Below are 16423 nucleotides of genomic sequence, written 5' to 3'. Positions count from 1 at the left end.
ATTTTGTATATTTTTCTTATATTATATCTGTCGATTGAAAGACAAATGAAAAATTCTGCATGTTCCCCTTGTTCAGCATTAATGCTTTGTTTTTCTTTTTTCCTTTTCTCGTTTTCTCTTCCATTGCATTCTTACTTAAAATAGAAAAATACATAGCCAGTCTATACATGGAGTGTGCGAAGTGGCACAGCGATAGAATCGACGAACACTAAAAAAATAAACAACTGCCGGTTAACTGCCGACTTCGTTCGCAATCGTCTGAGGCTCCATGTCAGGATCGTAATGTCGTTGCTGCTGCTGTTGCCTCGTACCCGGTTCCATACTTTTAAGAGGTTGAAGACGAGGAAACTCGGGCCCAGGCAATAACAGCGTTGTCTGACTAGGCAGATTAGTAAGCGAGACAAGACCAGGGCTTAGCAACTGCTGCTTATTGAAACAACTGCGCAGCGCTTCCTCAATCAAATTTGCTATCTTGTCACGGTCATCCTATAAATAAAAATAAAAAAGTATCTATTTTTATAAAAAAAATTGAATAAATTTGTATTTAAATACAAACAGATATATTTGCCCCTTTATCTAATTTATTTCATATTTTATTAAATATTTTCATTTAAAGGAAATTTTTTATGACTAATTTCCTTGTTTTATAGTTATAACATAATCTTGCTGAATGTATTCAGCATTTAAATAGTATAATAATAATACATTTAAATGGTATAATAAAATAGTACATAGTACATAGTAAAACAGTATAATAGTATAATACATTTAAATGGTATAATAAAACATTTAGAAACTGTATAGAAAATCTGTTTTTAGTATATTTTTTATATACTAAGAATTTAATGGTTCTGATTAAAATTTTATGATAATTATATGTATTTTATTTTTCAAAATTTAATTTTAAAGAGCATAAAAATTTTTAAAATGAAATATAAAATAAAAAATATGTTTGAAAATATTTTTTTATAAACAATGAAATAAGAAGTCTTTTTTATTAAAGTATAATTTTATAAAATTTTTTAGACTTTTTCTGAAGTTAAACCAAAATAACATTTCAAAATAAATATTTCTTTTATAAGTTTATTTTTAAATTTATTCTCAAATAATTGTCATTGCATACAACGTATTAATTATCTTACTACTTAATATATTGGCATAGATAACAAATTTACATTAAATAAAAATAAATACTATTGTTATAAGCGTAATAATATAATATAAAAAAATCTTTCTATATAAGAATTTTATTATTAACAAACCTTTAAAATTTTAATTATTTAATATACCGAAAAAAAATCGGTATCAATTTTATTAACACAATACTTAAAATGTTTACACTCACTTCGTTAATAAAACCAAAATGTACAAGTTCCTGTGCGAGTAGCATTGATGTATCGGCTTGTGAAACTGGACAAGTTAACTGTCGATTCATTTTATCATCCATTCTCAACAATATTGTCATCTGCAGATACAATATAAAATAGCATTTGTTAAAAGAAATTATAAATTAAATTATAGAAAAAATATAAAAAATTTACAAGCAATTCACAGCTCTCCTCTCGAGGTTTGACGTTACACATCATATTAACTACTCTACGAGATTCCACATCAACAGGTTCTGGAGTCACAGACTTCACAGACTCCGTAACCTCGGGAGAAATTGCCCGAGGCCGGACGGGTGGTGGAAGTTTGGCCATAAATGCAGTTAATGGATAAATTCCATATCTAAAATTATTTTTTACAATCTTGTATATATTGACAATATGATTTTATTATATTCAATTATTACTTAAAATTATTCAAACATCATAGTTTTCTCATTTATTATTATTATTCTCATAAATCATTTATGATTTAAATTTTTTTAACTGCTTATTTGTTAAAATTTAACAAATTCCTTTTACTTTTATTTTACAAATTATTTTATTTCATTACTATTAAAGGAAAAACAATAGTTTTGTTAAAAATTGTTCTATATTATTCAATTATTTATAATAGATTTATAATATCTGAATTTATATTAAATATAATTTTACTAACTTTACATCTTCAACAAACTTTTCTAGCTTCTCTGCTACAGGTATATCACTAAATCGAATTTGATGAGAAGGCCTATTTTGATACTTAATTTCGGCAACGACGGTATCTGGACCATAAAGCCTTTGCAACACTTCATCCGTTATAGTCTCGGAAATATTTGCTACAAATTAATATTTCATAATATAATATTCAGTCTAAATATCTTAACTTTAAATATAAAAGAAAAATTAATCTTACTGGCTGAATTAACCAAAGCATGTGCTGCGAGTAACTTCAATGAATGAACTTCAAAAAGAACAGGATGAAAAAGCAGTTCTCTGGCACTTGGCCTATTCAAATGATCAGCTTGAAGACATTTTCGAATAAAATCTTTTTGTTGTGCATCATCCAAAGATTCTATTGTCTTCTTGATATTTTCCTCTGTAACAACTGTACCATTGTCTCCATTTCCCTGAATTTCTAATGCAGCCATTTCCAATGCACACATGCCAAATGAGTATATATCAATGGCAGGTGTTGCTAAGTCTAAAATTAAAAAAAGATAATATAATAAAAATTTAAATCAAATATATTTATAAAATAATATACAAAATCAATTACAATTCATATATAATAGTATTCTATTTTATCTTTTAAACTGTAATACCTTATTTAATTTTTCTTTAAATATATATATATATATATATATATATATATATATATTATCATTATGTATTAAAAAATAAAACAATTTATTATTTTGCAATTCAAAATTATTAAATTATTTTTTACTTATATAATTAAATTAATTATATAAAAAATACTAACTTCCATATTCTGGAGCAACAAAATGCATATTCTTCATATTTTCTCTATGAGTTTTTATATGATGGTGTATTGCATCAGGTGCCACTGAAATTTAAAAGCAAAAACAAAAGCATCAATTAATAAAATATTCATTAAACATTTGACTATATTTTACATAATATTATTCAATATTTTGTATTAGATAATTTATCTTATGAGTAAATTAAGTCCTTCTATACAGATAATTCCTCATATAATAAAAAAAAATTCATAGATTAAGCGAATGTATTAAAATACTAACAAACTAGAAGTTTCAAATTGTAATCAGTAAAACAATAAAATATAAAATAAATTTAAACTACAATTAAGCTAAAATACTACAATTAAACTACTCAAGTTAAATATTTTTCGTTATCTTAATCTGTTGATCTGCTAATATAATGCTTGTAATATAATTTTTTGAAAGTATATTAAATGTTCAGTGTTGATTAATCTATGATTTTTGGAAGTTACTCTTACTATAAACTCTTACAATGTATGCATACATTAAGATTGTCAACCTTACCGACAGAGTAAATAGAAATGCTATAGAAGATATATAATAGAATTTAGCTATTCTCGATTAAAAACACTTATTTTAAAACAATTAAACTACTTTGAATATTATCTCATTGACAAAATAAAATAATCGAGATACTCTTAACATGAATCACTCAGTTTTTATATACATTTTATTTATACACAAACATATTTTTATACTTATATTTTATACATTTACATTTTGGTTATATTTGGTTATTATTTTTTTAAATGTTGCTTTTATGAATAAATGTCAGACTGTCAATGATGGTAATAACTTACCAGAACCGATCTTGACTAGACCGTTATGTTGTATGAATATAGTATCACAAGTTAAATTTCCATGAATAATAGGAGGTGAGACTGAAAATATTTTTTCAAGATTAATTGACAAATTACAGTTAAAAATTAATATACTAACTCGTAAAATAAAATTCATTATGTTCTGTATGAAATAATTTATAATGCTTTATTTTTTCAGTATTTCAATAATATACAATCTTCATTATTTGATGAAAAATTATAATAAAAAAAAAACCGAATAATTTAAGATTTTTAGTCTTTATGTAGTAAAAGATCGATTCTTTATATTGTATAAACACTTAAAATTTATTTAAGATGAAAATTGCAATACACATTAAAAAAACTGATAATTGAAATTGAATATTAAAATATTTTTTATTTTTCTATTTTCAATTTTGTTTATAAAATATATTTTGTAGAGGCATTGTGTAAAAATATAGAATAAAATTATGTCTGTTGAACTAACATTAAATTCTAAAACATTGTTTAATATTAATTTAGCACAAATAAGCCCAAAATAACATTTTTCTTATTGCATAGGAAATTGGAAAGTTGCATTTTTTCATCTAAATTAATTTCTAATATATTAATTTTCCTTGAATATAATCGTTAATAGCACATAATGAAGTATTACTTGTAATTTAACTTAATGTTATTTATTATTTACAATTATCTAACAATTCTCGCACATGTAAGAATAATTTAAATATTAATAGCTTTTAATTTATAATAATTACTATAATATGTTACTAATATTATTTATACTAATAAATTTTTTTACATAAAATCTCTACCACTGACAAATGAGAAATTAATTATGCATTTATTTATAGTCACCTGAGTGCTGAAAGAATTTGAGTACACCACCGTTTCCACGCTTGTAACGGTAATTTTTTTACGTTACGTTTTGTTCGTTTTAGGAACTGTTTTAAGGATCCAGATGACATGTACTCCGTTATAAAAATAACCTAGAAGAATATAAATATCGATTATTTTCTTCTAAATTGATATGTAATACATAAAACATGTTACAATAATATGTATAGCTACAGCAAACATAATTACAAAATTAATATGTTAAGATTTTTAGAAAGTAAATATTTAATACAGAAACTTGTTAAAAAGTTGAAAATTTGTATTGATTATAGAATATCAATATAAAAAATTATTTGATTATTTTGCACATTATTAATAATGTTTAATACAAATAAAATTATTTTAAATTTAATTTGAGCTTTAATTTTTAATAAAAAAAATCTTTAATTATTTCTTTGTTTCTTTTTTTTATTAAAACCTTCTAAACAAATTTATATATCAATAAATTATCTATTTTATAATATATAATTATGAAAATATAATTTATTGTAATATATACAATATTAAATCAATTTTAATGACTTAATAAAAAATATACGTTAATAAAAAATATAATATTATTACAATATAGCTCTGTATAAAAACTGATCTCATAAATAATTATTTAATCAAAAATTCAGAAAAGGCAGAATGTTTATGATAGAAAACTTACTCGGGGTTTGTCATTATGGGTATCTGTCCAATACCTATGAAATTTAACAATATTTGGGTGTTCAAGTTGAGTGAGGTTCTCAAATACCAACTGAATCTTTTCTTCTTGTGCTTTGAAATTTTTGCGTTCAGAAAACTGCACTTCATTCCAAACGACTTCCACACCCTCCTCTGTATCCATTGCTAAATAAGCACAATCTATTCCTGGCAAGTCTTGTTGTTCCACCTGTTTACACAAAAAAAGATGAATAAATTAAATGATTTAAAAATATTGTTATTGTATACAACTCATTATATATCAAGGTAAATTTCTAATTATAATAAAAAAATTATTCGTAACACAAGTGTCATTTTACTCTAAATATATTAATAATCAAAGGAAACAGTTACAAATTTAAAAAAATCCTACATAGGTAATAGAAAGAAAGTAATAAATATTAAAAAGTGAAATATCTAACATTAGAAAATAAATTAAAGAAATTCATTTAAATGTATAAATAGAAGCTAATGTATTAATATTTTAAAAATATAAATAATTAATTTCGCATAATTCAACTAGCAACAATTTCGCACTTGTTAACTAATTAGCTATTATTTGATATTGAATTAATAAAGAAACAAATTTTAAAAAAGAAATAAGTTTTCACATGAATATTCACTTAAAAACCTACTTTGAAAGAACAACTGCAGACAAGTTATGTCAATTAATGAACGCTACACACTCGTAATTCCTTGCTTCGTCTTCGAATTCGAAGACCAATATAAACAAACAATAAAATTATAGACCTAACAGCCTTTTTGATGTGATTAAGTATAAATCATATTTGCAATTCAATTACTTTCATTTACTGCATTCATTAGTATCACGTAGAATAGAAATATTTGACCTATGTGTGTAATCAAAAATATATAGTTACCTAATAATATTAACTTATAGCAAACAAATAATCCTATATAAGATAATTATAATATCTTATATATATAATGTCTTATTTATAAATCCTATATAAATCATCCATACAGGACATTATCTTACTCATATATTCATGCTTTATGATAAACCTGACGTCTTTCTACGTAATGAAGAGTAAAATTAAAAATATTTGCGAATAGTAGAACGTGTAAAAACATAATGTATTAATATTATAATAAAAATATTATAAACATGAGTTTCTATTTTGTCACAAACCGAACGAAACAAAAATTTTTTAAAATACTTTGATTGATACAATAGCGGAAGACAATAGTTACAATGCGATGAGGGACTATAGATTATAATTGCTTTATTACAAGGTACTGAAGTGGGTCAAACCACAACCGAACTCAAGAAGAAAATGAGTACAATGGATGACAGACAAGTTAGTGTTTAATACTGATAGTGCTTAATACTGGAACGATGTTGACATTCAAGCGACCCGATTATTTGGCTTAAGCTACGTATAAGCTTAGACAAGAATTAACGGTTTCATTCTATTTGAATAAAACTCACATACATAATACATGAAAATTAATAAATTCAAATTAATTTAACTTTCCATTATATTTAATTCCAAAACGTATCCAATAACTTTAAAACACATTATTATAAATTATAAATATATCATTAATAATATTCAAAAAAAAAAGATCTTTAATTAAAATCTTGTAATATTAAAACATAAATATATTTAATTATTCCCTATATCAAGAATTATACAAATATAATTATATAAAACTTAATATAGAGCTGTATGAGAAACGATTAAATTGTCTAAAACAAGACTTTTTAATAAAATTATTAAATTGCTTGGCTTTATATAAAAGTATTTTTTTTAATTGAGTTTAATAATTGAGTAATTCTTCCTTATTTATTATAAATTCACAAGCAGAAATCAAGCAAATTTATTTCCAATAATATAAATTATATCTGAGTTGCATTAATCATTAATTAAATATCTAATATAATTAATTGTTGAATATTTTATTAATTGATTAAATATTACGTAACTTTTACGTATAATTTTCAAACTAGGGTTTTATAGTAACTTTTTGAAATAATTTAAAATGCTGTAAATAATATATTTTATAATATAAAAAATTATTAAAATTTAAAGTGCATAATACCACCGATACAATTGGACGTAACCGTAAATCATTTAACAGTACGAATTTAAAAAAATCTATTTATGTAAAAAATTATTTTCCTCCATAATATAATAGTATAATACAATTAGTGAAATATAAATGTTTCAATGATAATTTTTATAGCTACTAAATTGTTAAAACTAGTAATAATATAATAATTCTGGCTTTTAAAATACATACTAATATATTTCATTTAAATCTAAAACAATAATTTAACATTGAATTAAAATTGTAGTTAATTTAATTCATTGCTATATATATATTCTTTATTAAGATTGATTAAGATTAATATATGATTTGAACAGAAAGAATAGAAAATATTTATTTTATAAAACATTTCAATTCTAAATAATATAAATTTATTATAATTTATTTACAATTAAAATAATTTTTATAAACTTACAGTTTAATCGATTTTTTCTAAACCTTATCAAAGTGATAAAATTATGTATAAAATTATATTATTTGATTATTTCAAATATTCGAAATTTTTAAATTCTAAAGATAATCTTAATTGAATATATAAATGCATAAATTAACGGTTAAATCATTTGATCAAAAGGAATTTCGTTTTCTACGGTCAATTTCATTTTATCGTCATGAAGCTGGATATCGCTACAAATTTATTATAATAATATCTGGTAAATGCCAACTATCCGTGATATAAGCACGTAAGTACGTACATACGCACGTACGTACGCACGCACACACGTATACACATGCAAATTCCTCTCTGCTTAGCTGCGTTAATCCTCTTAATATGTAGCAAAAGGCGCGCGTGGAAAGAACAACGCAATTGAAGCGCTTTCATACTCATTGGCCATTACATGGATGTGACCTTGCCAAGTATTTCAGAGCCGCCGTGAAGTAACAGGGCAAAAGCAGAATAGAGAATAATCAAAATTGTGGTCGAAATAACGAGCAATATCATTCATTCGTTCACTTTCTCTCTCTCTCTCTCTCTCTCTGTCTTTTCCTGACGCAACTCGCATAAGTTCTCTGTTTTGCTCTCTATCATAAGCTATCACAATCTCGTTTTATAATAACATTGGCAATATCACCTACCGAAAATTTCTATCCAAATATACTAGTTCAATTAAAAGATATGCAACTCCGTTTTAACCACATTATATTACGATTGTATAAATATTATCAATACAAAACATATTTTTCGAAAGAAATTCTTAATTTTAATAATATGGATATATAATGATGAAAAATAAGAAACACGATTTATTCAATGACGTATTTGTTCAAAATAATACTTCAATAAAAAGGAGTAAAGTTTTTCAGAATTAAAAATAATTAAAATTGAACGTTAAAAAAAAAAAATTTTTCACAAAATTCATTTAAAATATGAGTTCCGAATTGATTTTAAACATCAATATTTATTTGATCTAAAGTACTTTTTACAACAGTAAATTAGTTTGCTTATCAAAACCAACTTGTGAAAAAAACCTTGTCAAAACCACGATATATTCATATGGAAGAAAATAGTTTAAGAATTGTTTATATTTATAATAGAACTAATTATATGTAAAAAATTAAATACAAATCTAATAGATATAATGTATAAAATATTTTATATACTGACAATATTCATAAACACATATTATTATTGTCGAATAAGATTAACTCTTTATTGATAATTACATTATTATGTCTAATACAATCAAAATAAAAACTAAATTAAATTTAATATTTACTATTGTTAAAATGGATTCAAAATTAAACATCCATAAATAATACTTTATAATTTTATTACATATTATTATTTGTACTTATAATTTTTTCTTTAAATGATAATTACTCTTATAATATTAAGTAAGCACTTTAACAAAATAATAATTAGTTTTTAATAAGTTCTCTTAATAAAATAATTTTTTTTATAATTCAATTTAAAATTAATGTGCTCATACGCGTGTGCAATATAATATATATATATATATATATATATTCCAAAAGTTTTTAATAATTATTTCTTACAAACCATTACTTAGTGGTGATACTTATTGTCAAGTATGTAATATAATTATAAATTAAAAATTTCAAATTGTCAAAATCGTTGTAAATTCTTTATATAAAAAATAAGATTAAAATTAATATTATGAATCATAGAATATCTTATCAGATATATATTGCAATGACCAAACAGTTATATTCTGAAGTCTATTAGAAAAACCATTTCTAAATTAAAGTAGCATGTAATTTCATGCACATCTTGTAGATATTATTTAGTTACATTTTCCACATGTTTTTTGATAATAAGAACTCTGTTTCATAATGAATAATTTTTAATATAAGTAGTATCTTAATTTACCTCTGACTCGGCTATGTCATTGTCACTGATTCTAGATGTATTGAAATTCGTGCCATCACTTATTGTGGATTTGGAACCTACGTACACCTACAAGAAATGATATTATTGTTGATATTTTAATTTAATATACAGATTATAAATATGTTTCTTAATCTGAAATCTATTGAATAAAAATTATATTTTTCAATAAATATAGTAAAATAAATATTGGCAAAAAGTGATGAATATATTCAAATTTCCAATAACCAAGCAATGCCCAATAATTAAATAAAATAGTTGTATTATTAATATTGAAAATTTGGAAACAGATTAAATTATTCTTGCCAAGATTTGAATAAAAGATGATTACTTTGAAGATACTTTAGATCTTAATGTCACATAAATCTATTCTATCTTTAAAAGTTACGTTTGATGCTAAATAAAGTCACATATATATGCGATAAGGTGGATGCAAAAACATTACTTTTAATAGTGTTATATTAAATATTGTTTCTAGTCTAATAATCTAACCTTAATATTACATTTAGCCAAATATATTTAATTGTTTTTACCTAAATTTTTATTTAAGACCGGAATTAAATTATTAAATACCTTCAATTACTGATTCATGATTAATTTATAAGTACAATTTTAGAATATTACGGAGAAACATTTATTTTTATTAATTATTTAGGATATTATTTTCATTTATATTTACATAATGCCACAATATTAACATTAATTTAACAAAAAAATTATGGAAAAATCATTTAAAAATAAGAATTCCAAAACTATTTAGATGATGTTTAATTATTATAAATACATTTATGTAACAGTTTTAAATATTTATAGTATGATTTACGATTTTTACTTTATACTGAATCTAAAATTAGAAATTATGTTTAATATTGAATAAATAACAATAATTGAAAAGGAACAAATTAAGAAAGTATTAATAAAATGATGTTTACATTTTCAAATATTATATAATAATATATCATACCATTTCATCCAATATACGTAAAGAATTAATATAACAAAATTTAAGAATAACTATGGCTGTTTCAAATTTTTTTTAAAAATTATAATATTAATTTAATGTACTATTGTCAAATTAGTAACAAAAAGAAAACATTTAAATGTATTACAAATATTTTAGTTTAAGATATTTCATAAATTATAAAAAAATATATCAAAGAATATTTAAAAACTTTCCATAAAAATAAACTTGTACGATTTTATGATATTGTTTTATAAAGGTGACCAGTGTTTATAATTAAAATCATAACTTTTAAATATATATTATTTAAAATTTGAATATATAAACAATGTTAATTTTATATATAATTCTTGTTCCAAAATAACCTTTTCTATATTTATGTATAAAAATTTTTCATATTCGAATATTTTATTATTCTTGTAAAAAAGATTCTTTAATATTAATCTATAATATTTTTAAATAACTTCTGAACAATATAATATTATAAAAGTAAGGTTGGAATTACGTCAAAAAGCGAATCTGAACTAGAGTTAATCGATTAAATTCTTTTTATACAATTAATTTTAAGAATATAGCTTAACATAATATAAAATAAAGATCTTGATGTCTACACTTTTTAATTTATATTCATCTATAAATTATGAACTAAAAATACTAAAATATCGATTGATTATGATCTAATTTAGCAAAAAATATTGTTCAGTTCAATGATAAAATCACTAAATATTTTTTTAATAATATTAAAAAACATTTCAATTCTATATAATTTTTAGATGCTTGATCATAACAGTTTAATCACATTTTAATATATTTCAAACTCCATGCTTTAATACCTGCAAATAAATTATTAATTATATAAATTGTTTATCACAAATAAGATATTTAATAAAATTAAAAATAGATACCTCTTCCCTGCGTTTAAGCCATCGCCCACATGGGCTTTCCTCCAGTATTTCGCTCTCATCCTCGGAGTCCTCACCACTTTCCCTAGGGGATTTGTGCTCGGGATCCGTGCTGGCGCGACTGCCGGGCATCACACACTCTACTCTTGATCAATAAGAATTGTTATTACAGATTGATGGAAGGTAGCAGCTTGGCCAGGTACATCAGTACTGCTGCGCACACTGAGTACAGGAACAGATAATATCGACACTGATGACACATACGGTTGATCCACAAGTTGTTAATAATGCAGTGGAAAGTTCACCAAGCCACAAGCATATCAATAAATATGCACAATAAATCAGAAACTTCTTATTGCATACTATGAAAGATGTTTGAAAGCTTTCTTATAAATGCATCGATGTAGTGAACTATGATAATGTATATGGAGCACTGCAAGTGCTTCGTACAACTCAAGGCTACCAAGGATCAGGATAAGAGAGCAAAATGGTATATTTGATGCTTTATATGTGTTTAACAATGCAGTTAAGGCGAGAAGCAGAAAGAAAAATACGAAAAAGTGAAGTCGAAGAATCGGCGAAGGAGCAAAACGGAGACAGATAAACGAAAACCGAACCTTGGAAAGGAAAGGGACACGCAGCAAGAAAAAGAGACAAAAAAAGTGAACGAATATGAGAAATAAGAAAGGAAAAAAATATATATATCTCCTTCTGTCTTGTTCTATCGATATGGTATATTTTCTCTGCCGTCTTCACAGCCTGCCGAACAATTCTAACTTATGTATTTCCTTGCCTATACGTATACACATGCATAAGTATGTATGTATATATTCTTTCTTCCTTTCTTTACTCGAACTTCAAATTAACGTACGAACATCTTGTCGTTCAATTCGATATATAGTACAAGTGTGGTCTTTGGATTTTTATATCAGACGAAACACACCATGGCACGGGACAGTATAGGTACGTATGTGCACCCGCGTATAAAAATGTGTGCAAGGGTGTACGTTGCCTATTCACGTTTTCCTGGTGACACACGCGCGCGTGTATGCGTTTGCGGGAGAGAGAGAGAGAGAGAGAGAGAGAGAGAGAGAGGAGAGAATAACGAAGAGATAGAGCAAAAGAGAAGATAAAAAGAAAGAGGAAGGGAGCGAGAGCGAGTGAAAGAAGGACACAAGGAAGTGACTGAGACAGAGCGAGTGAAAGAAGGAGAGAGAAACGGAGAAAACCAGAAGAGGTTCGTTAGTTTAGCGGCGGGTTTTTTCTCTGATGTTATGTGGCCGCACCGGCTCTAGAACCGCCTCGGGTGCTCGTTGTCGCACTTCAATCAGAACGTCCTGGACACGAGGTGCATTGCGCGCGTATTCGCTGCACCGACCTGTCGTTCCGTCGTATCACACACTCGCGGCCACCGGATGGTTGAATAGAGCGCAATGAAAGACAAACCGTAGAGAGCCACCACCACGGACACTACACGCGCGCACACTTCTTCGCTCCTCTCGCGCTCGCTCGCTCTCACTCTCTATCGGTCTCTCGATCTCTGTCACTCCCGCTCTCGCCCGTCCTCCATAAATGTACACAGGCACGAAACGGATGCACGGACATATAACCTCCCTTTCTATAGACGAGTCATGTGTAACATCTCTCTTTCTCCTTCGCCTCCAAACGAACTACTTATCGGCTGCGTCTCTGTCTAGCGCGTGTGCTGCGCGAGTTGCCACTTAGCTGCTGCACTGCACATTGGCTATACGCGTACCCACACGAGCAAGAGACCGCACGTACACATGCGCACTTGCTTTGCGCACGCACGCGCGCCTATGAAGGCGTTTCATCGCGACCGCCCGTGTGCGTACGTATTTGAACTGCGTATATAGTTGCAGCTTCAAATAGTTACAATTTTCCACAATTAGTGAATTTATACTTTCAAATTGGCATTATTCGTTTGGGAGATAATAAAGAGTTTCTATTTAAAATCGACGTTAGTCCTCGCATCGTATCATTTGACTATTTAGTAACTTTTTAGACACGAAAACTTTGTAGAAGTAGCCTTACATTGCAATCATATAAACCGTTTACGTGACTGACATACACATTTTTATCGACTATGTGGTTACAATTTACACATATGTAGAAAAATACATTGTTTATGCTTTATTACGACCGCTTTACAACATTTTCGTGATAATATTAATTCATACATTTGTGAAAATATTTGTATCATAAAAATGACATCACACTTGAAAATACTTGTTCAATTTTTTAAAATGACAAATTCTCATTAATTGTAGATTGCGAAACAGCCGTCTTGCATGCACCAAAGTGACGTATAAAAAACAATTATTTAACAAAAATTTTTACTGTATAATATAACTAATTCTCATAAACGTTACTAGAATGAAGTCGCGTCATGCCAAATACTGCGAATGATCAAATAACTTGTTCTATTTTATTAAAGTTAATGTAATATTAGAAAAAATAGAAAACTCTGGTTATCCTATAAGATAAAATGAGCTCGTTTAGGATTCTTAATATTTCAGAAATACTTATATTTAATTGCTTTACAACAAATGTATTATTATCTATGAATCATATTTAAACAATATATTTTTTGACAATGTTCGTAATGGATAACAACTACATACTACATACTATATAATCCAAATTCTATATGCTTGAAACATTAAGTAGAAATATTTTTAAGCCTTTGTCACAAGCGCACAAGTAAATTAATATTTGTGGAATATTACAACTAAAATATTTCTAATATATAGTGCATAATATAACATTAGGAATCTTAATATTTACAGTGCTTTAACAATCTAACCAAAACAGCAATTTTTTTTCAGTGACATCGTTTTGTTTTTTAAAGGACACTGTACAAATAATTTTTAAGCATATAATATGTAAAAATTTATATAATTTATGTAAATTTTAATATTACAATTGAAGCATTCTTGTATCACACCCGAATATTAAATATTTCTATAATTTACAATCAGCAATTGCGTTGTTAAATGCAAACATATATCTGGTTTAACCTGCTATATGTACATGTACAGCCTCACGTGCCTAAACACATTTGCCATGCCTGCATTATAAGCGGATTGCATCTATAAACGCATGCGCAAACAAGATCAAATATTTGCGTAAAAATTGCGAGAAATTACTACCAAATATAATTTTATAGTTTATTGTTTGTTCAGAAATATTAAAAAATGGATTTAATGATAAAACCGGTAGGTAGCATGAACGACAACAACGTCAATTATGTCAGTTATTAAAGGAATAAAAATGATAAATCAGAATATATTTGAGTCTTACAACAAAAGAGAATAACAATATACTATTGTCTTATGTAGTAAGTAGTACTGTGTAGTAAGTTAAAAAAAAAATTCACCTCGATGGGCTCTGCGATCCCTACTGTAGCAAAATTAAAAATTCATAATATAAGCAATATATTCAATCAGTTCTAAAGACCAATAATGCATTTGAAGTGGAATAATCTGTTGTTAAATTAAACTTATCGAAATATAATACTACTTCAATTTACACAAAACATGAATAATAATCATGAGTTTTTTGTTCACGCACTTGTAAACGACTTTATTTTGTAAACTTTAATATTACGCAAAGTAATTATTTTTACATGATGTGAAAGAATGTAAATTATTTACATATGGAATAATCGGGTATATATGTAACAATATGTGTTTTTATTATTTCTCATTGCAGAATATCAAATTTCGTAATTAAGTAATTGAATTAATGAAATGGCTTACCGCAAAATTTTTATACGCATAATCTGATTTCGTAAATAATACAGTTTTTTTTATATACATATTATTACAAAATGATTTATTTTTTAATAAATATTTAACTTATGAAAAATTTATCGTTAAATTTTAATTCGCTTACATCACATAAATAATGAAAATATTTTGCATAAATTAAAAAAATTTTTAATAAGTTATTATTCTATTCTTTTCGTATTAAATTTGAAACACACAAAAAAAATTTATATTAAAAAGTAAATATTGGATGATATAATAATTTAATATAAGTGTAATATCTAACATTAAAACATTAAAACATTAAAACATTAAAACCTTAAAACATTAAAACATCTAACATTAAAACATTAAAACATTAAAACATTAAAACATTAATATTAAAACATTAAAACATTAACATTAAAACAAATAAATAAATACATGTATATTTTTTTATATGATAGGTAGTTAATAGAATTATTTTTAATAATAATATTAAAAAATCAGAAAGAAAATAGAAATCGAAATAAGATTGTTTAAATGAAATAAAAACTAACATTTAAATATTTAATAATAGAAGAAATTTTTATAACTATTTATTTGACTGTATAAATCCACTTAATTAATTGAATTTAAACTAATATATTTACAATTAAATTTAATTATGCCTGTTTACTTTACTTAAATTTTATTTTGACCGCATATGCTCATAGTTTAATAGTCATTTACGAAAACGATTACAAATAAGCATTTCTCTTTAAAAGAATCGTAATCTGAAAAACAGCTTCCGGTGAAACTTGTCCCTGATATGTGTAGGTATATATGGGGCTAACTGCGAACTCATATTCTGCAACACTAGTTCAAAATACCGAAGCTGACACATCAATTCTTGGTGTCACAGATACGGCGAGTCACGATTGAAGGACAAACTACACTTTCGAATACTCATTCATGTATACGAACAGTTTGACCATCGTTCCTATACTTCCTCTTTTTTCGTTATACTTCTTCTTCTTCTTCGCAACAATACAAATACGTAAACACTATTAAATATAAAAGATCGTTCGTTCTATTTTCTTTATCATTTTTT

At 25.5% G+C, this 16423-nt stretch overlaps 1 protein-coding gene across 1 annotated transcript; it reads right to left on the bottom strand.

The window, feature by feature from the left end:
• On the bottom strand, positions 1-11911 carry Madm (MLF1-adaptor molecule). Its single transcript, XM_011498564.1, has 11 exons — positions 11567-11911; positions 9683-9769; positions 5240-5464; positions 4549-4679; positions 3691-3824; positions 2851-2934; positions 2281-2568; positions 2044-2203; positions 1542-1728; positions 1346-1465; positions 1-486 (listed from the first exon to the last, which is right to left on the bottom strand). The coding sequence occupies exons 1-11, from the start codon at positions 11693-11695 to the stop codon at positions 232-234; spliced, it is 1800 nt and encodes a 599-aa protein (XP_011496866.1). The 5' UTR covers positions 11696-11911; the 3' UTR covers positions 1-231.
• Between the last annotated feature and the right edge of the window lie 4512 nt (positions 11912-16423).

The sequence above is a fragment of the Ceratosolen solmsi genome, unplaced genomic scaffold (genome assembly GCF_000503995.2).
Source record: "Ceratosolen solmsi marchali unplaced genomic scaffold, CerSol_1.0 scaffold30, whole genome shotgun sequence".
Taxonomy (NCBI): Eukaryota; Metazoa; Arthropoda; class Insecta; order Hymenoptera; family Agaonidae; genus Ceratosolen; species Ceratosolen solmsi.
Note: the sequence above shows the minus strand (reverse complement) of the source record. Positions and strands in the feature narration are given on the sequence as shown.